The sequence below is a fragment of the Paramisgurnus dabryanus genome, chromosome 18, assembly GCF_030506205.2.
Source record: "Paramisgurnus dabryanus chromosome 18, PD_genome_1.1, whole genome shotgun sequence".
NCBI lineage: Eukaryota > Metazoa > Chordata > Actinopteri > Cypriniformes > Cobitidae > Paramisgurnus > Paramisgurnus dabryanus.
This window is the reverse complement of record NC_133354.1, coordinates 22,461,901-22,488,350: the sequence shown is the minus strand read 5'-3', so window position 1 is coordinate 22,488,350 and position 26,450 is coordinate 22,461,901. Positions and strand designations below refer to the sequence as shown.

At 36.2% G+C, this 26,450-nt stretch overlaps 1 protein-coding gene across 3 annotated transcripts in view; it reads left to right on the top strand.

Moving 5' to 3' along the window:
* The first annotated feature begins 10,270 nt into the window (after positions 1-10,270).
* dacha (dachshund a) overlaps positions 10,271-26,450 on the top strand; it is a 177,614-nt gene continuing 161,434 nt past the window's right edge. For all 3 annotated transcript variants that reach the window (XM_065287297.1, XM_065287295.1, XM_065287294.1), the window contains exon 1: positions 10,271-10,926. In XM_065287297.1, the coding sequence (XP_065143369.1) occupies positions 10,436-10,926 (491 nt within the window). In that variant the 5' untranslated portion in view covers positions 10,271-10,435. The remainder of the gene's footprint in view (positions 10,927-26,450) is intronic.

The window sequence follows — 26,450 nt, the reverse complement described above, 5'->3', positions numbered from 1 at the left end:
TGTTTTACATAAACAATACATAATATGTATTTAACCCCTTGTGTAGGGCAAATCTCTTTTGAGTGTGGGTGAAAATGTGACGTACATCTTCAAATTAATATAACTCTAGCATTTTTTGCTCTAGAAGCCTAATCTTGGTCTTATTTTAAAGAAGGGATTTTCCACAGAAGTGTGTGGTGGTAAAAATATTAATTTAAAATATTGTTATAGGAGTTTAAATTGATAAATAAAAATAAATAAAAGAAATTCAACAATTCAATATCTTATTAATTTTATAAATAAAATTATAAAAATTTAAATATTTCACAAAAAGTAATAATGCAAACATAAAGCCATAAGTCTCAAGTATTTGTGATCCAAATTTCAAGTTTAAATCACAAAAAAATGTAGTATGTGTCATAATTTTATTGGATTTACCAACAACGGCCAGTAGGTGTCAACGGTTTGCTGCATACTCTTGTCATAAATTAATAAATTACTGCTTTATTATTAATGCAAAAAGGTTTTGAAATACGAAAACCACATTCTTAGAGCTTTCCAATGATACATAGTTTGTAAACATTTTTGAAAATGTATAATAGGATATAATGTTATGAATAAATAATAATGAATATGCATTCCTATAGGAGGGGGGATCATGTAACAAAAAACTACATTATTTCCGAAATATGAAAACTACATTTTGAGAGCTTTCCAGTGATATATAGTTTGTCATGATTTTTTAGGTTAAGAGTAGGGTTTTACTGTTATAAATGTGTAAAAACAAATTTGGCCTACCTTTTGGCCCATGACTTTTAGAAAATGGTGATGAAATATGAACGCTCTTTGAGCTTTCCTACGATATATAGTTTTTCAAGATTGTTTAGGTTTAGAATAGGGTATTGGTGCTACATACAGTATAAAACCAAATTGGGTCCACCTGTGGCCGTGTGACATTTTAGAAACTGACTCTCACTACGTCATGATTTTTCCCAAAATGGTGATGCAAAATGAAAACTACACTCTTAGAGCTTTCCAATGATATACTGTATAGTTTGTCAAGATTTTTAGGTTTAGGATAGGGTATAAGTGTTACAAATATATAATAACACAGTGGGCCCACCTGCTGACCCATGGCATTTTAGAAAATGGCGCTCACTATGTCATTCCTTTACCAAAATGGTGATGATAAATTAAATTTACACTCAAACCATATATAGTTTGTCATGATTGGATAAGAATTTACATGCAAAACACTGTAAAAGTAGGCGTCCTGCTGGGACAGTGACATATAGCAGAATATAAAGGTTTTGAGGCACACTCTCTTCATAAATTAATCAATTACTCTCCCTACATAATTTATTTGATACATTTATTGAAATATGTATTCTAGAGAGTTAGACCTTTCCAATGATACATAGTTTGTCGTGATAGATAAACATTTACATGCAAAATATTGAAGTAAGCTCATGTCTAGCTCACGGGACAGCCCACCTTATAAGGGGTTTTAATTACATATATTACTTCCAGTAGGTTAAACATAATTACAATTCATAAATGGAAAAATGCTAAATTCATATAAAATGTATATTTTAGATTTTTTAATTACCAAGTAATGTACACTTTAAAAGGAAAGTTCACCCCAAAATGAAAATTGTGTTATCATTTATTCACCCTCATGTTGTTACAAACCTGTATACATTTCTTTGTTCTGATGAACACAGAAGATGTTTTGAGGAATGTTTGTAACCAAACCGATCATGATCCCCATTCACTTTCATAGTATACTTTTTTCCTACTATAAAAGAAAATGGGGCTCATAATCGGTTTGGTTAAAAACATTCCTTTAAATGTCTTCCTTCGTATTGATCAGCACAAAAAAATAAACACTACACATTTAATGGTGAAGACATTTTTTTTTATGTAAATGTCATAGAAAAGTATCTGAAACTCAATGTTAGAGTGTTATATTTTTCTAAAACATGTAATTTCATCAAATGTTAGAAAACTGTACAATTGATGTACTTTCGATTACAATTTCCAATCGAATCTTACAATGGAAAAAGTTACATTCTTGAATATTTAATAGGTCATGATTACGTTTCTTTGTGGTATTTAGAGCCTTTTCCAGCTTTCAGAAGACAGGATAATTTATATTTATGTGATAAGCCTTTGCATTAGTAGGATTAGTAACTATCTTGAGATGATCACTTTTTTATCTCAGAATATGACTGTAGTGATATTTATTAGGAATACTTAACGGGATAGTTTTCCCATCATTTATTCACCTTCAAAACAGGGTTAAGTTCCGTAGTATTATTTTTTCCTACTATGGAAGTCAATGGTGCCCCAGATCTGTTTGGTTACTAAATCTTTTAAAATATCTTCATTTGTGTTGAGCAGAAAAAAAGTGGTTTGTAACAACTTGAGAGTGAGTAAATGATGACAAAAAGTGTAATTTTCCTTGAAGTATTCCTAAAATGGGAATAAAACTTTTTCAATTTGCCAATGGCTTATGTTCTAAGCTGCTGTCAACAGCAGAATGATATTTCTTTAAATAGAAGAATAGCTGAGAGGACATTGTTAAGAACAAGCTGTCAAAATACCTTCATGACTCACAACCTATAGCCAGCAATAAAGGATTAAAATAAAAAACAAAAACAAGACATGAGAAAAAGGTTGATAATTATTGGTGCATAAATATCACTGAAATAAAAATAACAATATGCAGTTAAGATATTAGTCAACAACTCAAATAAAGGGTAACAATATAAAGTAAGTAAAGAGAAAAGTCATTTGACTTTAATTGGATTGTTACTAAAGTAATGTTTCTTTGACAGCGGTTTCTTTAATGCAAATCTAATTTTAAAAATTCATCTTTGTATATATATATTTATTTATTATACCATACAGATGCTTTTGAAATTTCAGATTTTTACAAGATATGTAAATATAGTCTGATATACATAGCTTGCATGTACTGTACTTTGCACAAATGCATAAATGTAAATGTGCAGATGCACAAAAAGTGCCTGGTAGCAGTCTGTGAAATAATGCAATGTGTAATTTCCACTAATAACTTTGCAGTTACAGTAACTGTAAATCATCAATGGACCACAAAGCATCAGTTGTGGTTGTCATTAGGCACATGTGGTTGTATATTAACCAGTAATGTGATTCTGCTATAAACAAAATGCCAGCACAGTTCTTTGCTAGTGTAAGATCACATCCATTTTCCGGTGATATAATGCATTAAGATTTAAAAAAATTGTACACATAAAGATTTTACAGAGTCTACAAATAGCTTAAAAAGTAAAACGTTTATTGTTTTTTCCCAGTACAGTGCCTTGCACCATTGACTTTTACTGTAAATGCATGCATGAATGTACAGAATTGAGGGACAAACTGAACCAGCCCAAATAGAAAAGTGTTTTTTACCTTTTAAAAAGCTCCTAATATGTACCATTTACGCACAGATATATAAAATTGGTAACAATATCTACCTCTGAGGTACTAATATGAACTCTTTAGGTGTTCTTACCAGTGACAGACATTTTTCGGACAATATGTTACTCTGTTCTTTCCTTTAAAATATTACATTTTGAAAATGAATTGGTTTATGTTATAATTTCACAGCGTTTGCCAACTTCTTTTTTTAACTCAAACACACACACATATCTACAAGGTAAGCTTATGAAGCATTTGCCCTGTACACAAAACAATAAGGGGCAGCCCACTTATAATTCACATGTTATATCCTTATCTTATGATATGCCGGAATGCACAAGAGAATATATTTCAGAGCTCCTGTTTCCCTTCTTGGAGTACTCCTATCTGCATGTTCCAGGTGTTTCTGTAGCTTTCTTCATCGCTGTTTAAAGGGTTTTGAAAAATCATCTCATGTATGCATGCAATGGAGAGCTCGCTTTGTATTTTCTGTATATTTCAGTTCAGAATCTTATTTCCAAGGTCCAGTTCATTGGTAAACCAAGAGAGACGACCATATCTCCGGAAACAGAGTGAGGCAACACGGATAACCCTTTTGACATCACTTTTCTTCAGCCTTCTTGATTTACCATCACAGATATTGTCACTGATTTTATTTCCTAAGCCGAGATGGGGACAGGTGTTTATAGCTTCAAATAAGACAGTCTGGTGACACTTGATCTTCTTTAGTCTGTTTTTTTGAATCACATCTTGTCCATTCTTAAAGCAACAGTGGAAACAAGACAGATGGTGTGCAACAGAACAAACCCTTTTTATTTTTTTCTCATATCTGACGCACCAGGGATGCTTTTAACAGGAGACTTTGTGATGGAGGAGTGTCTTCATGTCAACGGCTTGTTCTCCAGGGGATACAGCTCTTTTTTAATCTAGGGGAAATATGAAAAGCAGAACCTGTGTGGATTGAAATCATTTCATGCGGGGTTTCATCGTGTGCCATCGCCCCCGTATGTTCACAGGCATTTATGTCTGGACGGTTTTGAAAGCCAAATCAAGGCAGCGAGTCCTACAATGCTTTCTGTGAGAATCAAGCGCTCTTTATCTTGCAAGAGCCCACACCTTTACTAACAGTCTTCTGTGGGATCCAGAGGCTTTGATTCTTGCTTCTAAGAACCGATGAGGTTCCCACTCTTGAATAATCCGTATACACACTTGCTGTTTTATTGCTCGCAAATACTTTCAGGCTGATAAAGATGTCCCAGAGGACAACTCCTCCTGTTTGACTGTTACATTGTACAAGCAAAGAGAGTTGCTGTAGGGTAATTTAATGTTTCTTAAAGGGAAATAATACATATACTGCTTATATGAATGATTAATTTTAGGTACATTAGGTGCCTAAAGTCATTATTTCAGCTATCCAATTGATATATTTTATTTATCACTTGGATCCATTGTCTCACAGCAGTGGGATCTACATAGAAAATTGCTGTTCAAAGATTTGCATCCAATTAATCAAAGATTTTAAAAATCCATTGCAAAGTTTCCAGAATACATTGAAACTTTAAAGTGAATTTCAAGGAGACTTCACAGTTCATTTCATTTATTCACTTACGCTCTTTATGAAAAGTGGCCATCTTGAGAAGCGAGAGGTGAGCAGTGGCAAAACAACGCAGAATGACACCATCTGTCAGACCCCTCGTAAACTCTCCAAATGAGACATCCAAGAGAACATTATTGCATTATAAATCTCGCTGTAAATATATATTAAATTAGAGATTAGTTATCAGAGAGTGTTTCAGTCTGGGAACGCATGGATGATTTGCAGAAGTGGTGTGATGAATATATATCAGCACTGATAAACACACGCTAATGTGCACGTACACAGTCACGAAAAATGGGAAGTATTTTTTATAATAAAGTTGAAGGGATAGTTAACCCCAAAATGATTGTTCTAACCCTTTAAGAAATTTTTTTTTTTTCTTATAAACACACAAAAATATATTTTGATAAATGATGGTAAGAGCAGAGCTAATTGTATCGACTTCCATAGTAGGAAAAACAAATACAATGGAATTCAATGCGTACCTTCAACTGTCAAAATATTTTCTTCATTATTTATCTCAATACTTCTGTAATATTTGTTTTCCTACTATGAAAGTCAATGGTTACACTGTAAAAAACATGCTGTATGCACACTGTAAAAAAATTCTGTAGAAATTGCAGCTGGGTTGCCGGTAATTTACCGTAGATTTACATTTATGTTATTTACTGGCAAGAGTTTGTTCAAAGTTAAATGAATATTAAACATTTACAAGTCTTTGTCTTTACAGAGTAAAACTAAAAAAACAGCATCAAGCAAAACATTCTGGGAAACAAAATCTGAAGCAAAAAACTGAAAAAGGTTGATGATGATTTCTGGTTCCCAGAATGCTTTGCATGAGGCTGTTATTGTATAGTTTTATTCTGTAAAGATAAAGACTTGTTAATATTTAAAATTTATTTAACTTTGAACAAACTCTTGCCAGTAAATAACATAAATGTAAATCTACTGTAAATTACCGGCAACCCAGCTGCAATAACATTGTAATTTCTACTGAATTTTTTTACAGTGCAGCTGTTTGACAGTAACTTACTGTAGATTTAAATTCATGTTATTTTCTGGCAAGTTTGTTCAAAGTTAAATGAACATTAAACATCAACAAGTCTTTGTATTTACAGAATACTACAAAAAAATAACAGCCTCATGCAAAGCATTCTGGGAACAAGAAATCCTCATCAACCTTTCTGTTTTTTATTTCAGATTTTGGTTCCCAGAATGCTTTACATGAGGCTGTTATTTAAGTTTTGTTCTGTAAAGATAAAGACTTGTTTAAAGGCGGGGTGCATGATTTTTGAAAAACACTTTGGAAAAGGGAGTCGGGATGAGTACCAAAACATACTTGTAGCCAATCAGCAGTAAGGGGCGTGTCTACTACCGACATCGTTGCCTGGGTTGCGTATGTGTGGGGCGGGTCTATCAAATGAAGGTGCAGATTCCCTTGGGGTATGGGCATGTTTGTTTAGGTGATTTCAAATGTCAACATTGGCTTTCAGAGATCATGCACCCCACCTTTAATGTTCATCAACTTTGAACAAACTGTTGCCGGTAAATAACATCAATTTAAATCTACAGTAAGTTACTGTTAAACAGTTGCCAGTAATACTGTAATACTGTGTGCCGCTTGTTATCATTAATCAAAATATCTTCTTTTGTGTTCATCAAAAAAAAGAAATTAATACAGGTTTAGAACAACATGAGGATAAGAAAATGAACACAGAATTATCTTTTGTTATGGGTGAAAAAAGCATTTCAGTATAAATGCACTTTTTATCAATAAAAAATGTTTACGGTTGGTTACTGTAATGCAAACTTAATTCAACTCACTATTGAAAATAATGTCACTTAAAAAGTCATAAAAATAACAACGCATTACAACATATTTTTTGATGGGGTGAAATGGCCTGTTATAAGATTCACCCAAACAGAATTTGATTAAATGAATCAGGTCACCTTGACATTCCCGTAAGCACTTTTCACCACAACAAAACACTTTAATGCACCATTCACCATTATCATACAGTAAGTCCATCATTCAAAGCATTGAAGGCAGCACTAAGCAGGAGCTGAAAAATGAAATAACACATTTTACTCGGAGGTGACTGAAACAGTTAACCTCATTCGGCCACTTTTCTCCCGGAGTAATTGTTGTTGATGGACAGTGCCGTACACACAGCTTGTGTGTCTTACAAAACACGACGCTCTCACAGAAAGGTCCAGTCGCCAGAGATTTGGCAGCAAGTGTGAGAAGACTGTCCTTAAATCATCTGCGATGGCTTTCTTCGAGAAATTAAGTACGTCGGGCGTACTCAAGTGACAGCTTGTCTGTTCTTAAGTAGTATTAAAGGGTGATATTTTACCCTAAATTAAGATTCAGGCAACTTTTTTGGCACGTGTCACTGCCCAAATGGATTACTGAACTGCTGATGTATGTAGCAATTCAATGAGTGAAAAAGACGTGAGAGCGTAATGAATTTAAAATGCTGTAACAGACATAAATATTTATCACGAGTGACAGTAAAATTAGAAACAACATTCAATTAAAATCAGTTGTAATTTATTGTTGCTATTGATTTGTGTAAGGTGGAAATTTATGCAGAAACATTTCATTACGCTGCTGGTCTCATTTTGGCCTTGGTGTAATATTTTACATAGACACAGTCACTCCAAACATATAAACTCTTTTACTTCTCACTCTTTTCTCTTCATTTTTTTGGATTCTTTGATTTGACTTCCTTAACACTAAACCCAGTCTATAAATGTAATCTGGCTCACAATGGCATTACCATATGCCAGTATATGTATATAACTCTATTACATATGTGTGAGATGAATATGCATTTGGAGCAATGGGGCGGTGCTTGAGGGGTGGTGTGTGCGTGTGTGCCTGCAGGCCAAGCATGTTAATCAGGTATTCATTAAGATTAAATATAAGACGAGTAGTGAGGTGCGATTGAAAGCTACTGTAGGTAAAATATGTATCCAATTTTCCAGATTGCCACCTTGCTTTTTAATTTCAGAAGGTACTTTGCAGAAATTTGCATGGCATTTAGGCACTCATTACAATATTAATCTTCCCAGAAAAGTTGCAAGGGCTCAAAGGTTAAGGATGATTCTTACATTAATTTTACAACAACTTATTTAAAGAATCTCATTTACAAAAGTCCTCATTTGCTTCACTGTGTGGTTTACAATGAGAGCAAAGATTAAGTATTAAGAGAAATAAATGTGAATTGCCAATAAAATAAAGATTACACTGTAAAAAAAAATCCGTAGAAATTGCAGCTGGGTTGCCGGTAACTTAACGTAGATTTAAATTTATATTTTTTACTGGCAACATTTTGTTCAAAGTTAAATGAACATTAAACATTTACAAATCTTTGTCTTTACAGAGTAAAACTAAAAAAAAAACAGCATCAAGCAAAACATTCTGGGAAACAAAATCTGAAGCAAAAAACAGAAAAATGTTGATGATGATTTCTGGTTCCCAGAATGCTTTTTATGAGGCTGTTATTGTATAGTTTTATTCTGTAAAGATAAAGACTTGTTAATATTTAAAATTTATTTAACTTTGAACAAACTCTTGCCAGTAAATAGCATAAATTTAAATCTACGGTAAATTACCGGCAACCCAGCTGCAATAACATTGTAATTTCTACTGAATTTTTTTACAGTGTACTTTCAATTTGTACACAGAAGAAAAGAGACATTTTTACAAAGGGTGCAGTGTTCACCCAAAAATGAAACTTCTTTCATCATCATCACCCTCATGTCGTCCGAAACCTGTATGAGTTTTTTATTCTGTTAAACACGAAAGAAGAAATTATGGTAGAAATCTGTTGACAGTACCCATTGACTTCCATAGAATTTGTTTTTCCTACTATGGAAGACAATGAGACACATATCCTGTCTCAGCATCCCTCCTCATGCTGGTCCGTCCAGAAGGCTTCACATCCCAGACAACTTTGTTCCTTGCCAGTAAACAGAGGATGAACACTCTTATCAAAACACCACACCTATCACATGCCAGTTGCATTTTCTTTAACTCCTCTGCTCTTCCTCATACTCTTCCTCTTCATCTAACACTATTCCCTTATACTTCCATTCAGGTTGTTTCCATCCATTGTTGGTATAAACACACACGTACACGCTGAGATGGTTTATATTGTGTACAATTGGTAAAAAACATTTAAAAAAAAGAAATTTGTGTAATTACTAATGTGTTATATGTGTTGTAGTGTTTTTCCACCTGAATAAGTGTATTGCAAGGTGCAATGTTTTTCAGTGAGTGAGATGTTTGTGTTTAGAGTTTTGCAAAGTTTTGCCAGGCCAGTGATAAATTGGTTTAGCGAACAGGGATTAGTGATAACTGTAACTGTCTAAACTTTCCCAAAAAAAGTTATATGTAAACAAAATCTGATAAGAATAAGATTACTTAATATGCCAAGTTTAAACTGTAAATGTTATTCACTTTACAAGTGTTACATGTTATAATGTCTTTTTTAATATGTTTAGAGCCATGAAATAAGTCAATTTGATCAAAAACAACAAAAATAATCTAAGCGTGTTTGTTGATGTAAGTTTAACTAAATGAAATGGAGATTGTGGGTCACATTGGCTATGGTTACCCTGCATTATTCATAAATGTAAAGTTGAGGCGTGTGGTCAGGACAGATTGCGGACAGCTGTCATGTTTGATACAGGACCGTCATGGCTTCAAAGAAAGTAAAGACGTTAATGGGCCTAATAAGGGCCATGCTTAAATTCTTTGTGGAGTAACAAAAAAGAGAGACACGAGGCTCTATCCCATCTATTAAAATCGAAATACAGTTACAATAGATGTATTTGGTTTAGTCTAAGAGTGCATTTTTAACTCACAGTACTTATTTTTTTATTTCAGTTTAAAAGTGAATCATTGTGCGTCTAATGGATTTAAATAATAATGCCGTTTTGTTTGCTGGACTTTACTGTTTTTTTTTCTAGTCAACAAAACAAATAGGTGTTCATTAATGTTTATTATAAATGAAAAAATTAAAGAAAATGGCAAAAATAAAAATGAAATGTACTCCTCGTATGCAAACAATCAAAAAGTTGAATTGATTCAAGCGATAGCACAAGTGCCCGCCCATTATTGGCAGATATCCAGTAATACGCGAAAGCGTGTGCTATCGCGCCTCTCATTGGCTGACAGAGCTGTCACTTGTGCCCGCGGTGGGCTGGCTAATTGAATCGCTGAGTGCGATACTCTTCTATCATCTCACTCTCGAGGAAGGTTGTTGTACATTAGCGACTATCAGCAGACGCGAACGGAGACGCATGAGAAACACCGCGTGAAAGCCGCGAAACAGTGCGAGGAGCCAGCAAAGGTGTGCTTGAGAATCAAAAGTGCGGAAAGGAGGAAACTTCACACAAACTATGGCCGTATCAGCAACTCCCCCGGTGCTTTCACCGACATCCACTCCCGGGGGCTCGAGCAGCCTCTTCCGTCCCGACTCTCTGTACTCCAGCCCGGCCGAGTCCCCGCGACTGACCAGCAGCATGATCAACTCTTTCATCACCGGCACCGGCGGCGGCGGCAGCGCTAACGGCAACGGCCCCGGCGGCGTAAATAACAACGAGTGTAAGATGGTGGAGGTGCACGGGGTGAAAGTGGCCTCGTTCACCGTGGACGGCCAGGAGCTCATCTGTCTCCCGCAGGTGTTTGACCTGTTCCTGAAGCACCTGGTCGGTGGGCTGCACACCGTCTACACCAAGCTGAAGCGGCTGGATATATGTCCGGTGGTGTGCACGGTGGAGCAGGTGCGGATCCTGCGCGGACTCGGAGCCATTCAGCCGGGCGTGAACCGGTGCAAACTCATCACCCGAAAAGACTTCGAGGCGCTTTATAACGACTGCACCAATGCCAGGCAAGATTTAGCCTATTTTACAAGCATTGACACATTTACATCTTTTTCTTTTTTTGTTGAAAAGTTGAATAACTCTTAGGGTTCGTGGTACTTAACGAAGAAACTTTTATTAGTAACTTAAAATAACAAGCATTACAATTCTTAACAGATCTGCACATTCGTATAAATATATATGAGAATGTTAAACATTTGAGAAAAAGATTATGTAGATTAATAAACAACCATTAGTTACAGGTAGAAATAAATGTTTTAATGACTTACATGAAAAAGTTTGAAGTAAGAGTGATACCTCTACTTGCGCTTTTAAAACGTATGTGCTCGGGCAGAAAAGCAATGTCATTAAATTAGTTACATTCACTTTATATTTCTGCCAAACCACCTGCACCTCTTTCCCGTTTTAAGGCCGATAAGCAGAAAAATAATATAGGCTAATCATAAACTCACTGACAGCTTTTTTTGATAAAGCAACCAGGCTATTTTACTTATTTTCCTCATCCGCTCTTATAGCTTAACTGTTTATACCAATATGTGCATTTGCGCAAACGTAGCTTTTAACAATTAAATTGTTTAAATAAACTAAAAAAGATAAACTAAGACTGCTTGAGCTGCCATTGATAATTCGTCTGGTTAAAGGCATATTTAAACTACGTTAATCTCTATATTTATGCTTTCAAATAATTGATTTTATCCTGAATAAATCACAACTAACCAAAACTTTGAACTTTTTCCTTTATAAGCATGACGTTCAAACTGTTCCTTCAAATTACCAGAGGACATTTTACATTTATTGTAGACTGCATTTATAACACATCTATACTCCAATAATTATATACAGCAAATATTTTAAAACTTTGACTTTAATTGTATTTCATGCACTTATGTTTCTTACTTTTAGTAAGAAATTACTTGGCCTTGACAGATCTTTGGACCAGGGGTCATGTTTCGTTTCGAATCCACTTTCTTCTGTTTTTTGTGCAACTGAGTAAAACTTACACGAATATAGACATGGATATCATTTAATGCACATTTTAAAAGTGGCACTGTTTTGTGTTATTGAATTGATATTTGTCTGGATGTCCAGTGCCTCATTTGGGTGAGGTGTTGGGCCATGTTGCATAAATCAATGAAGCACCTCTCTTGGATATGTGGCTCTGTTTGGTGTAGAGATGTTATTCTTAGCTGCTTATCATGACAGATGCATTAGTGTTCTCAGACTCCTCCAGCAATGTCAGCTTTTGTGTGTGCGCGCGCGTGTTTGTGTGTGTGTCTGTGTATATGGCTGATGTGGTGGGATTTTTAAAGACCTTTACCGTCCAAAGACAATTATTCTAATGATTTGTTTGTATGAAAACTGCAGGATCTTGCTGAAATGACAGTCACACATTCTCTGTGTATTTTGTTCTCACCTTTATACTTCAGGAACAAACAATGCACTTACTTAATTTGACTTGTGGTTAACAATTTTGAATAACAGTTAGGCCTAACGAATGTTGCAGTCATTGTTAATAATTATAATTTAAGTATATAATAATTGTATTATTCGTAATAATTAACGAGTAGGCCTTTATGAAAACTGTGTAAAGCATCACTCTCCCTTTATGTATTTTAATCCAACAACTAAAGTGTCATTTCCATGATTGTTTAGTTTCCATTATTTTAACTCTTTTAAATGGCAAGGGGTTAGAAATTGAGAACATGTTTGGGAACGTGCATGTTTGCGCGCTCAAGACGTCCAGAGTGTGTGTGTTTTAGGGAGAGAGAGAGAGAGAGAGAGAGAGAGAGAGAGAGAGAGAGAGAGAGAGAGAGAGAGAGAGAGAGAGAGAGAGAGCGTATCCAGATGGCCATTCTGGGCAAGGTTCAGTAATTAACCTTTTAACATCCCCAGCACAACCTCCAGAAGAATCCCCCGTCATTTTATTGGGTTTCGCGCACTTCTGAATCAATCTGCCGTGCACATCTAATTAGAAATGAGAGGGGGAGAGAGTTTTACAACATTATTTTGTTTAATTTTGAGTCCGGGCAAAATGGACAATAAGAGAATGAGGTGCGGAATGCTGCGCTTTTCACTCTTCAGTCAGATTGCAGCATACGGCCGGATAATGAAATTGCCCGAGCAATGGGCCACCCTGAAATTGAATTTGCTTCTCGGCGTCGTTGCTTTACAGTTCACCTTCGCGAGCATCGCTTTTATAGTCAGATTTAAACATCATCCACCGTCCCGCTACCAGATGGCTGAAACTAATGTGCACTGGCCCCTCGCCTCTCTCTCCCTCTCTCCCCCCACCTCTCCTCTCCTTCAAAACGCATAGTCTTTTCGAGAGAAGCTGGAACAAATGGGTGTCTTTTGCATCAGTTTTTAAGGGACAACCACAGTGGTACAGGTGAGCGCCGATCACCCGCCACGAGATATTAGGGCATCTGCTACCTAGGGGGTGAATGGCAGGATAGAGATCAAGTCAGAATAATTAAAATGAACAGTCAAATAATTACAAGAAACGCGGGAAGGCGTCCTGCTTGAGCACCACTGGCGGCGCATCCCGTACATTTGCTGGTGTGATGGGGCAGGGGTCAGCGGGGATAAAGTGCTACATGAGTATTACGCCACTATGTTTTAAACATTCAACAGGATTTTAAATACATTTAAACGCGCAGAAAATGTCCAAATCAGCACACGCGCGGCACTTACTGTGCGCTTTTATGATTTCTCAGCTCCGCAATTGATCTTCGAGTTTTTAACGCATTCATTATTTATTAAAAAAAGAATTTGCAAGCTAAACATAACACTAAACTAGTTTGCACTTGGGGACTGCACTTAGGAAATTGAATGGGAATTACATTAGAGATGAACATCTGTGCGCGCTCCTCTGGCTCTTCGCAAAGGTGGATTGGATTAGTTTAACTGTGTTTTTTCCCCACCAAAAGCAAGAACATTCAAAGGTGCAGAAAGCACTTGTCCACTAATATTTATTGCATCGCTGATCAGAGTTATTTCATGCGAGAAACATCATAAAAAGAAAGAAACCCTGCGTGCCTTCATTGTCAACTTAAATCATAAAACGCATTAGTTGTTAGAAAGCCTGTCATATTTTTTTCCTCTCTCGAAGCGATTTGCTTTTTTTAGTCATTAATTTAAAATGTGTCTAATTCCCATCGTTGCCCCAGGCGCGAGGTGCGCGTCAAAGCACAGCCTTAAAAATGCACAATTTGACACTTTTAAAAAGATTTTGTAAAGTATTTTGAATTACAGTCTACACACGATTCATTTTAGTAAACATATGTACTTTAAGCATCAATGTAAATCTGTGCACTTTAAACACGAATAAAACAGACACTAATATATGTCATTAATTACAGGAGTGCGCGGTCCAATACGTGACCGCGCGTTTCCAAAGTGTCTCCTTTCAGTCGCGCGTGCACTTGTGCGCGGATAAGTCTTGCGCGCGCCCGGTCCATATGGACAGCATCTCAGCGCCTGTGGCTTCGCCCGAGGGTGTGATGCTCAGCTCGGCCCGGGCACCAGAGACACCCCGCTGTCTCATCACATCTCTTCAGATTGTCAGTCCTTAATGTCAGCCATTAATTATACATCCACCTTTTTTTCTGGGGTTCTTGTTTTGCAGATTTACTGTTCCCTTTACCCTTTCTGCACAGTAAATTATAAATGAAGACAACTTGAAATTTGTAGAATGGCTTCAGTGTCCAGTTGCACCTGTGAGATTAAATATTATTTTACAAGATGATATAAAGGAAATTGTTTGAGTCTGTAGCACTAAGTGCAAATGTGCACAGCTTTTATAACTCCCAAAACCATTTAGATACCAAAGTAAGACTTACAAATCTATAACTATCATTGCATCAGAAACAAAGTATCAAATGAAGTTGCTACAAACAAATTATACTTCAGCTTTCCCCAGAACTAACTTTACTTTTCTTGTTCATTTTTGCAATAGCTTTTAACAAACTGGTGTCAGGGTGGTTTTTAGTGAAACGTGGCTCCGGTCTCCTAGCAATAACATTACCAGAAAATGCCCATATCTTTTTTTAAATCTTCATTTAGTGTAATGTATTTTAAATTGTATGTTTTATAATTCAAATTTTTTTTTAAATGTGACTTGAAAAGTGTGATCCTTTAAATCAGTGCTAATTGGTTTGATATTTTCAGATCTACAAACAATTACATTTTTATTTGTGGATAGTCTGATAGACAGGCAGAAAGACAGGTAGCCATATACATACATGTAGACAGACAGAAACATGTAGATAGACAGACAGACAGACAGACAGACAGACAGATACATAAAAGGAGGCACACAGACAGACATACAGACAGACACATGTAGATAGACCGACAGAAACACAGACAGACAGACACATGTATATATATAGAGAGACAGACAGACAGACAAACAGACAGACACATGTAGATAGACAGACAGACAGACACATGTAGATAGACAGACAGACAGACAGACAGACAGACAGACACATGTAAATATAGAGACAGACAGACAGACAGACAGACAGACACATGTAAATATAGAGACAGACAGACAGACAGACAGACAGACAGACAGACACACACACACACACACACACACACACACACATGTAAATATACAGACAGACAGACACATGTAGATAGACAGACAGACAGACAGACAGACAGACAGACAGACAGACAGACACATGTAAATATAGAGACAGCCAGCCAGCCAGACAGACAGACAGACAGACAGACAGACAGACAGACAGACAGGCACATGTAAATATAGAGACAGACAGACAAAGGCAGACGGACAGATACATACATAGAGACAGACATACAGACACATGTAGATAGAGAAACAGACACATACACATACATGTAAATATAGAGACAGACAGACAGACAGATACAGGCAGACGGACAGATACATACAGACAGGTAGACAGACATACAGACACATGTAGATATAGAGACAGACAGACAGACACACACATGTAAAAACAGAGACAGACAGACAGACACATACAGATGGAGAGAAAGATGTAGATAGAGAGACAGACAGAAAGATGTAAATATAGAGACAGACAGACAGACAGACAGACACATGTAAATATAGAGACAGACAGTCATATGTAAACATAGAGACAGACAGACAGATACAGACAGACGGACAGATACATACAGACAGACGGACAGATACATACAGACAGACAGACAGATGTAGATAGAGAGACAGACAGACACACATACAGACGGACAGACAGATGTAGATAGAGAGACAGACAGACAGACATTTTCATGCATACATGAAGACAGACAGACAGACAGACAGACAGACAGACAGACAGACAGACAGACAGACAGACAGATACGTGTAGAAAGAAAGATGGACGGACGTCTAGACAGACACATGTAAACAGACAGACAGACAGACACATTTATATATGAAGATAGACATGGAGACAGATGGACGTTCGGGGACACAAACACAAAGACAGACCAGACAGACAGACATGCATGCGGACAGACAGACGGACAGACATGCATGCGGACAGACAGACAGACAGACAGGCACAGGTAGTTAGATTTGTCAAGTTGTTCTTTCTCATTGTACAGATTCAACAGCATTATTTATGTTGTTCCATAGTAAATGTCGGGCTTAAATTCATTTTGTAAATGCAAGTGGGCAGCTGGTCTTACAGAGTGGCTAATCTCTCTCTCAGCTTCTTATTGCGAACATGTTGGAGACGCGAGCTCGCCTAACTGCTGACGGCCCCTTATAAAACAACTTGTGGCCATGTGAGTTCTCATTAATGTTGGCGGGTGCCTGTTCCAAGCCACAGCGCTTTAATAACTAGTCCCATGCGTAACCAATGAATTAGAGGCAAAGCAAAGACACATGTGGTCAATTAGTGATGGAAAGGCGCTACTTGAATCTTTACGCGCGGAAATCACAAACACAAATTGGAACATTGATACGTAAGCGAATAAGCCCAAATTACATATTGACATAAGCAATCATCAAAAGACGTCGGAGGCCCGCTTAGAGGCCGCAATTATGAAGTCAGGCATTAATATACACAGCCTCGATGATAGCATGAGGGATAGCAGGTGTTCGGCCATGCGCAGCGACTTGGTACAGAGAATCAGGGAGATTCGAGAGGTTAAAACAGACAGATGGATATGGCCTGTCAAGAACCTCACAAGAGGAAAAATTACACTTTATGCTCACCATCTACAGACCTGCAGAGAGAGAGAGAGAAAGAGAGAGAGAAAAAGAGAGAGAGACAGAGCCTAGTGTCATTTTGACTTTGGGAAAGTCTCCTCCTGAGCTTAATGACACATCTGCAGCCGGGCTATATTTATTACAGTCATGTGGAATAAAATTGATTGTCTCCTAAAATTAATTTTTGCTTTGCCTCTAGCAGTGCTTTAATGGAGGACAGTAGGCCCTGTGCAAGAGTATTGTTTAATCACATTAGTATCACAGCCCCCAGGACAGGCGAGATAATTGTACAAACGAACATCGAAATATGTATCTCTAACTCTTATGATTGAATTATGCAAATGACTTATCTTCTGCCCTTCCAAGCACTAATCATCTAATTAGGACTGATGTTTTAAATGCTTGTTTTTGGACGGGGATCCGGGGAGAAGCAGGAAGCAGAAAATTGAATTTGACACTAAAATCGGCAAAGTAGTTTGTAGCGGAAGAGCTGGTGTTTTCTTTTCCCCTTCGCCCTTCCATTGTCTGCCGTGGCAGGGTTGGAGGCGAGAAGACGATTAGAGCAGTTTTGTTAAGTATTTGAAACATAAGCCAACCTAATCCGTTTTCAAGAGTTCATCATCTTTTCCTACACTTTATTAATAAGTGCGAAGCATCAGCTCAGGCGGCGGGCGAAAGCCGAGCTGCGCTGGAGGGAACTATAGCCGGTTGAAGAAGCGCTAACTAGCATCCCAATTATGCCGATTAATATTTGATGACACGTTCCACTGCACGCCCCGTTCCTGCTAGCAGCTGTTGATCTGTTTGCAAATTGTTTGATTCACCAGAACCGAGAGATCTCGACCGATTGTTTGACACCCGATTCTTGCGATCCCGTTTCGGAGGAGTTGAAAGACGTTAAGATCAGAGGAAAAGTCATGCTTTCTCCTTGTCAGATGAGTGTTTACAGTTGTCTGCCACATCTGGAGGCAATAATTTGCCGCTTTACCCCCCTCAATCTGGTTTAGGCAGATGGGTTCACCTGAAGAGCATGACACCACCCTGCTTTTTCACGTGCCTCGAGTCTTGCTTGAAAAGGAAGAGTTTGATCTTGGTTTGACCCTGCACTTTTAAAAAGGTGTTGCATGATGCCATAAAAGAGACATTTCCTTAAAGAAACTTTAACATTTGAAGAAACTTTGTGTGACATGAAATGACACCGCTTTATTTTTTAGGCCAAAACAAAAATGTACTACTTAAATGTTGTGGTTTCTTTCGTAGCGACGTGAATTCCGGTTGGGATCTGTTTTATGACCAGTTCCAGGCAGTGGGAGTATTCAGGAAACATTTAATATTTTTTTTTAATGCCGTTTGGTAATTCGAGTGAATGGTACAGTAGCGAACATGTAAACAATCCAAATGAAGGTCTTCAGTGATCATATAACTGTGGCCTCCCTCTACATCAGAAGCCTCTGACAGACTGAAGGTATATCGATGTCAAGTTGCAGATGAACACAGAGACATCTGTCTGCTCCAGAATATTAAAAGTAGTAAAGATAAAAGCCGGGAAGGTGGAATGTTAAGGGTCGGGGAGGGTGTGGGTTAGCGTTTGTGTGCCTCTCTGCGTCTGGGTTAAATCAAGAAAAGCCTGGGTATGTGATGACATCATGGCCAGTTTTGGTGCTCATGTTAGAGCTTTTAGGACTCGACTCTCCCACCGTCTGCCCCGGGCAGCGCAGCTCTTATTACCTCCACACACAGACAAACTCACCTATATACCATCAGCCGGAAACCTGCATCAAAGCAGAATAAGCCTGCTGAAACCTTTAAAATGAGTCATAGATACAATTGACCACATCTCTATTCATATTATAGAAATATAGATCAGATTACAAGGATCAATTATTTTAGTAAAATAGTATTTCAGTCATTTATTCCGATCTCTTGTACTTAAAAGTATGTTTAAGATGGGCAACTTGAGGTGTTATCTGGCTGGTATCAACTTAAAAAAACTACTTCAATATGGTAACACCTAAAAACTTCCCAGACAGGGATTAGCTAAAGCCAGGACTAGAGCTTAGTTTCATTGTGAACTATAACTTGGTTTAACAAACATGCCTTACTAAAACATTGCTTGTGTGCATTTTAAGGCTAGTCTAATCCCTGTCCAAGAAATCGCCCCAAAATGTTTAAGTGAAAAATAATTTTTTAGGTGTTACCAATTGAAGTAATTTGATAAGTTGATTCACTTCTTCACTTTTTCAGTGTACATTGTATATATATACTGTATCATATATACTGTCAGAAAAAAATTACAAAATGGTCCATAGCTGTCACTAGGGCATTACACTTTTTAAAGGTCCCAATATGTAGGGAGAGCAGGGCACAACCTAACGCTCTTTGGTTTTGGCTTAATCATTAAAAATATTTGAGTTTGATTAATTATATTTTTACACAAGCAACACACACATCTCTGCTACAAATGAACAATATTTTCAAGTAGTTAGCATTCTTGGACAATAACACCAAACGTGATAGAAATGCAAACGTTACATCTTACCCCATAGGTGGGGTTAATTGTAACAGGCAGGGGGTTAGTTGTAACACTTGATAAAAATTAAGTTTGCATGCAAATATTTCAATACTATTTTTTCTATATATTTGAAGTGGATATTGTTTATATATCTGTCTATAATAGACAGGTGTCTACACTATTCATCCCTCATCTAACAATAGTTAAATAATAAATGGATACAAATGTCTAAATGTCTGTAAAAGTCTGTAAAAACTATACTAAAGTCTAAAAATCAAATTCTGAGATGATAAAAAATCAAAGTCTGATTTTAGCCATTCATTTCATTATGATTTTAATCTTTGACGTGACCTTATTCAATCAATATTAAAGATATGAACAAAAATGAATTTGATTTGATAAGACAGGCACATTTATTTTGTTGGCAATCATTCATGTGTAGCCTATTTAAAACAAAGGCAAGAATTACGCTAAAATTAGCAGTTCTCATATCGTAAGTGCTGAGGGGTTAGTTGTAACACAGCGTAACCCGCCGGGTCAAAATATTTTCAAGCCTACCAAAAAAGTCGCCAAGAGCTGCAGACCTATTTCAAAATGATGCTATGTTTAAGTCCACAAGACACTGATTAAGATGACATAACATTGGTTTTGGTATCTTACACACCCAAACTAAAAACGAAAAAAAAAAAAACATATGATGAAAAAATTTACTTACATGCCACCAAAACACATTATTATCAATAACTCTATGGAAAAACATTATACCTTTCCATAAATTTGCGGGAGATCGTCTTTTGGCAGCGTGAAAAAAATACGGAAAAAAACAAATTGCTCAACCTTGTGCAACAATGTAAGCGGTCCGTGTTACAACTAACCCTGCGTTAGTTTTTGTCCCGCGCACCCCTACCATTTAGCTACAGATATGCATACATTTGAAACAAATATGTATCTTTGAGATAATAATATGCACTCTGTGTACCTCTGAAGTATTAATATCAACTTTTTAAAAGGTACTGCCCCAGAGATAGCTAAGGACTATTTTTCTAAGAGTGTATGCGAATAAGAGAAATACGAATTTTTAACAATGCTGATTTATTTCAAAGATGTGGATTGTTAAAAATAAAGATGCTCCATGATGCCATAATTTGGCTAAATGGTTCCATAAAGAACAATCAGAGAACCTTATAAAAGTCATTTTTTGTATTGAAAAGGTTCATTAGATTATAAAAAGATAAGAAAGAATTGGTTCTTTAAAGAAACTTTAAGGAAATGCTTCTTCTATGACATCACTGTGTCAAGCACCTTTTTTAAAGAAGGTATTTCATGACTATTAAAAATGCAGATTTATTTGCTAATAAGTGTTACAGGTGCTTTTTATGCTTTTTAAATAATCATTTCCAAGAAAAATATTTGTGTCTTATTTTATGTGCAAAAACTTTCATTTGTAAGCCATGTGTTTGATAGCTTATCAATGCTTTTGCAATTTGGTGGTCTCACAGTAAAGCATGCACCACTGGTTGTACAATACTGTATGTTTGATCAATATATATTTGCTTTGTTCTGTTTTTCTTTACTGTACGCCATCTAAAATATTTAACACAAAATTATGCTTATTTTTCTGATTTATACGTCTGAACTTTTCCATCTCTTATCGCAGTTACTTTTATTTAACCCAAACAAAAACAAAAGATTCAAACAATTTCAACGTGAATCATAGACGTGCTCGGTAACTGTGTCATTTATGTGTTTTCCATTTCTCATTTTTTTCCTGTGCCCTCACAAGTATGAAGATAGTTCTTGTTAATAGCTGCCTTAGGCCTGATTGGAAACATGCTAAGCATGTGTGCGGGTCTGTAAATTGGAAACACACCATGAAGCAGGTTATGTGGTTGTTTATTCATCATTATGATGCATGCGTCTTAAAAATGCCCTATTGAGACGTCTCATTGGATAGACTTTCAGCCAATCAATGAAATGGTTAAAATCCACCCACCCCATGCCACGGCCCAGTAATCATTCTTTTCAGGTTTTAGATATTTGTACAGACATGTTGACATGCAAATACATACATGGATGCACACATATGCGAAGAGCTTTTCAAAGACCATTAATCATCCAGAATTTTATTATAATCGTCTTTTCACGGTCACAACACGCAGAGCTGTGTTTTAATCAATTTGATCTACGTTACCGGTGTTTTAAGTGTAATTAACTTTACTTTATTTGTAGCTTTCATGCGTCCATATGGTTGAATGCCCTCTGCAATCCACATACAAACACATATCGTAACCTTATACTCCTTTCCTCTTCCATTAACCAATGTTGGATGATCAGTGTTTGTATGCAAGGATGAAGTGGTCTGATGCTGTGCATGTCTCTAAGTGCGTAAATATTATGTTTGTCGACAGTAATAGGTGTTGTTTGGGTGTACGTGTGTGTAAGTGGAAGGGGTGGTATACTCTGATGAAAACAATCAGGCCCTGTGTGGTTTCATTACAGGGTAATGTCTCGCCAGATTGTTACGGATAGTTAAAATGAAATGAAGTGAATTAGGGAAACAAGGGGGAGAGCATGCACAGCGCTTTATTACTTTCTTCTGAAGACGCACATTGACAATGATCTCTGCCTTCAGTTTAGTGCATGTATCAGATAACAGATCAAAAACTACCTCTGTGCGTGTCGGCGTGCGTAATGTGTGTGAGTATTGCACTGGATTCTTGTCAAACATCAGCTATGTTGTGACTTTGTGAATGCAGGATTGTGTCCCTGTATTAAAAACAAGCTTTCTTGTGCCTTTATAAAAAATTAGACGTGCATTTTAAAATGCATTAATCTTAATAGTTTATAAAATATAACCGTATAGTAGATTGAAGGAAAACTTGCTTTTGGAGCTTACCGTATAATAGCAGTTTACACCTCTCGCTCTCTATCTTTTTCACTGTGCTGTAATTCAACAGTACACACAGTCCTCCTGGCTTTTCCCATGGTACTTCAGCGTGAGATTGCGACGTGAGGGGTGGCAACAACACCTGACCTGCCTGTTCCACAAGGACTTGTGGGTAATGGATGGGTCAGAGCTTTTTTTGATGTTTTATTGAAAGATCACCACGGCTGTCCTGGCTTTCGCCCGACTATAAATCAGGGTCCTCTGTGGTCCGCCGGACTGTCCAAAGCGTGGTTTATGTCAGATGGGGCAGAAAGGGCCTCCAGTCCCATCACTTCAGCTCACCTATATCACCCAGCCGTACACACACAAACACACAAGGCTTCATAAAACCACTGGGACCCCTTAACAGCGTCTGTCAGAGACACATATACACATATGCAGAGTTAAATGGATATGCACTTGGCCGATAACATCATATGTGGTTTATTGTTATCAAAAACTTCACTGTCCTTGCAGCATTTGTGAGTTTTCACACCTTATACATTTTAATAAGGATCTTTAGTTTAGATATATTTTTAAATATGACTACAACCAATGCAATTCAGAAAAGAAAGCATTTAACAACATTTGTTATGATTGTTACATTTAAAATGTTGTATTAACATTTTGTTACAAGCTTAACTTTGCATGTAAAGTTGGCTAATTGGTATGAATTTGTTTTGTTAATTTGTAAGACAGCATTTGTTCATTTTCTTATGATTTGCTTTCACCCCAGTGACATTGAGTTGGAGCTTAATTTTTCATTTTTTTTCTAATAATCGTACGACGATGTAGAACGAATTCATACGAAATCACGTTTTCTGTGCGTTTCCTGTGAGATCAGGCTAACATGCATTCCCAGCCGGCATTTCACAGTTGAATCAACTTCAAGGACAAGGCTGAATCAATGTTTAATTACCTTTTGATTTTGCTAAATAAATCAACATTGAACAAACAACTGACATTATTTCAACCAAATTTCAACGTTGATTTTTGAAACGTTGAAAGTATTTTATCAACCTTTTGCAACCGTTTAGCATTAACTGTGGTATCAATGTTGTTTCAAGAACTGATGTTATTTCGACCATATTTCAACGTTGATTTTTGAAATGTGGAAAGTATTTTATTACAACCATTTAGCATTAACTATGGTATCAACGTTGTTTCAACATTGAAACAAGGACATTACTTCAACCAAATTTCAACGTTGATTTTTGAAACGTGGAAAGTATTTTATTAACCTTTTGCAACCATTTAGCATTAACTGTGGTATCAACGTTGTGTCAACATTGAAACAAGGACATTATTTCAACCAAATTTCAACGATGATTTTTGAAACGTTGAAAGTATTTTATTAACCTTTTGCAACCTTTTAGCATTAACTGTGGTATCAACGTTGTTTCAACATTGAAACAAGAACTGATGTTATTTCAGCCATATTTCAACGATGATTTTTGAAACGTTGAAAGTATTTTATTAACCTTTTGCAACCGTTTAGCATTAACTGTGGTATCAACGTTGTTTCAACATTGAAACAAGAACTGACGTTATTTCAACCATATTTCAACTATGATTTTTAAAAACGTTGAGAGTATTTTATTAACCTTTTGCAACCGTTTAGCATTAACTGTGTTATCAACGTTGTTTCAACATTGAAACAAGGACATTATTTCAACCATATTTCAACGATGATTTCTGAAACGTTGAAAGTATTTTATTAACCTTTTGCAACCATTTAGCATTAACTGTGGTATCAACGTTGTTTCAACATTGAAACAAGAACTGATGTTATTTCAACCATATTTCAACAATAATTTTTGAAACATTGAAAGTATTTTATTAACCTTTTCCAACTGTCTAGCATTAACTGTGGTATCAACGTTGCTTTAACATTGAAACAAGAACTGACGTTATTTCAACCATACTGTATCTCAGCGATGATTTTTGAAACGTTGAAAGTATTTTATTAACCATTTGCAACTGTCTAGCATTAACTGTGGTATTAACGTTGCTTCAACATTGAAACAAGGACATTATTTCAACCATATTTCAACGATGATTTTTAAAAACGTTGAAAGTATTTTATTAACCTTTTGCAACCGTTTAGCATTAACTGTGGTATCAACGTTGTTTCAATATTGAAACAAGAACTGATGTTATTTCAACCATATTTCAACAATGATTTTTGAAACATTGAAAGTATTTTATTAACCTTTTCCAACTGTCTAGCATTAACTGTGGTATCAACGTTGCTTTAACATTGAAACAAGAACTGACGTTATTTCAACCATACTGTATCTCAGCGATGATTTTTGAAACGTTGAAAGTATTTTATTAACCATTTGCAACCGTTTAGCATTAACTGTGGTATGAAAGTTGTTTCAACATTGAAACAATGACATTATTTCAACCATATTTCAACGTTGATTTTTGAAACGTTGAAAGTATTTTATTAACCTTTTGCAACCGTTTAGCATTAACTGTGGTATCAACGTTGTTTCAACATTGAAACAAGAACTGACGTTATTTCAACCATATTTCAACGATGATTTTTGAAACGTTGAAAGTATTTTATTAACCTCTTGCAACTAGGGCTGTCACGATTATGAAATTTGGCTGACGGTTAATTGCCTTATAAATTGTGACGATTATGACAATTAATTGCCTGTTTTAGGGCTTTGATGATTATGGGGATTAATTGTCTGTTTTATTAGTTTGACAATTAATTTCCATACATTTTTTCTTTGTTTGTAAAATAATTTTCACACATTGTTGTGATTATTTAAATTAACTATTTTGCAAGGTTTACTTGGCAGCAAATCAATATATATTTTATTTAAATACACATATCTAAAAGTAATCTGATACTGTCTCATTTATACAGGCGCTGCATCTCCCCCTTGTGTGTTTTTAGAGAGATGTGCAATCATTGCGGTGATTTGAAATCATCATGGGAAGGTCAAAAGATCACGATGAGACGATTACTTAATTATTGTGACAGCCCTATTTGCAACCATTTGGCATGAATTGTTGTATAAACGTTGTTTCAACATTGAAACAAGACATTATTTCAACCAAATTTCAACGTTGATTTTTGAAAGTATTTTATTAACCTTTTGCAACCTTAGCATTAACTGTGGTATCAATGTTGTTTCAACATTGAAACAAGGACTTTATTTCAACCAAATTTCAACAATGATTTTTGAAACTTTGAAAGTATTTTATTAACCTTTTGCAACCGTTTAGCATTAACTGTGGTATCAATGTTGTTTCAACATTGAAACAAGGACATTATTTCAACCAAATTTCAACAATGATTTTTGAAACTTTGAAAGTATTTTATTAACCTTTTGCAACCGTTTAGCATTTACTGTGGTATCAACGTTGTTTCAACATTGGAAAAAAAACTGACATTATTTCAACCTTATTTCAACGTTGACGTCAGTCGTATGCCTGCTGGGTTCATTTAAAAGCTTTTATAATCCAATTTTTGATAAAAACAATTAACAGATCAGTGGATTATCAAAATAGTTAATAAAGTTAGATAAAAAGTACCATCACTGTAATCGTTGTATCTAGGCCACTTGTCAGACAACCACAATTAACTTTTTTCTGTTGTTTTGTTGGCCAGAAAAAAACTCTCCAACGTTTCGTTATAGTCGGACTGCTGATGCAGCACAAACTCGGTCATTTTCTCACAGCTCTCCTTTAATACCGCCGTTAATGAGTAAGTTGATGTAGTTGAACGTTTAGTTAATAAATATGTCAGACTTTTACCTCACTCCCCCAATCGGCTCCTTGTCTCTCTCGTGCAGTTTCCCAGGCTCGCCGAGAAATCGCAATTAGTTTTAGATTTACGCTACGATGACAGACA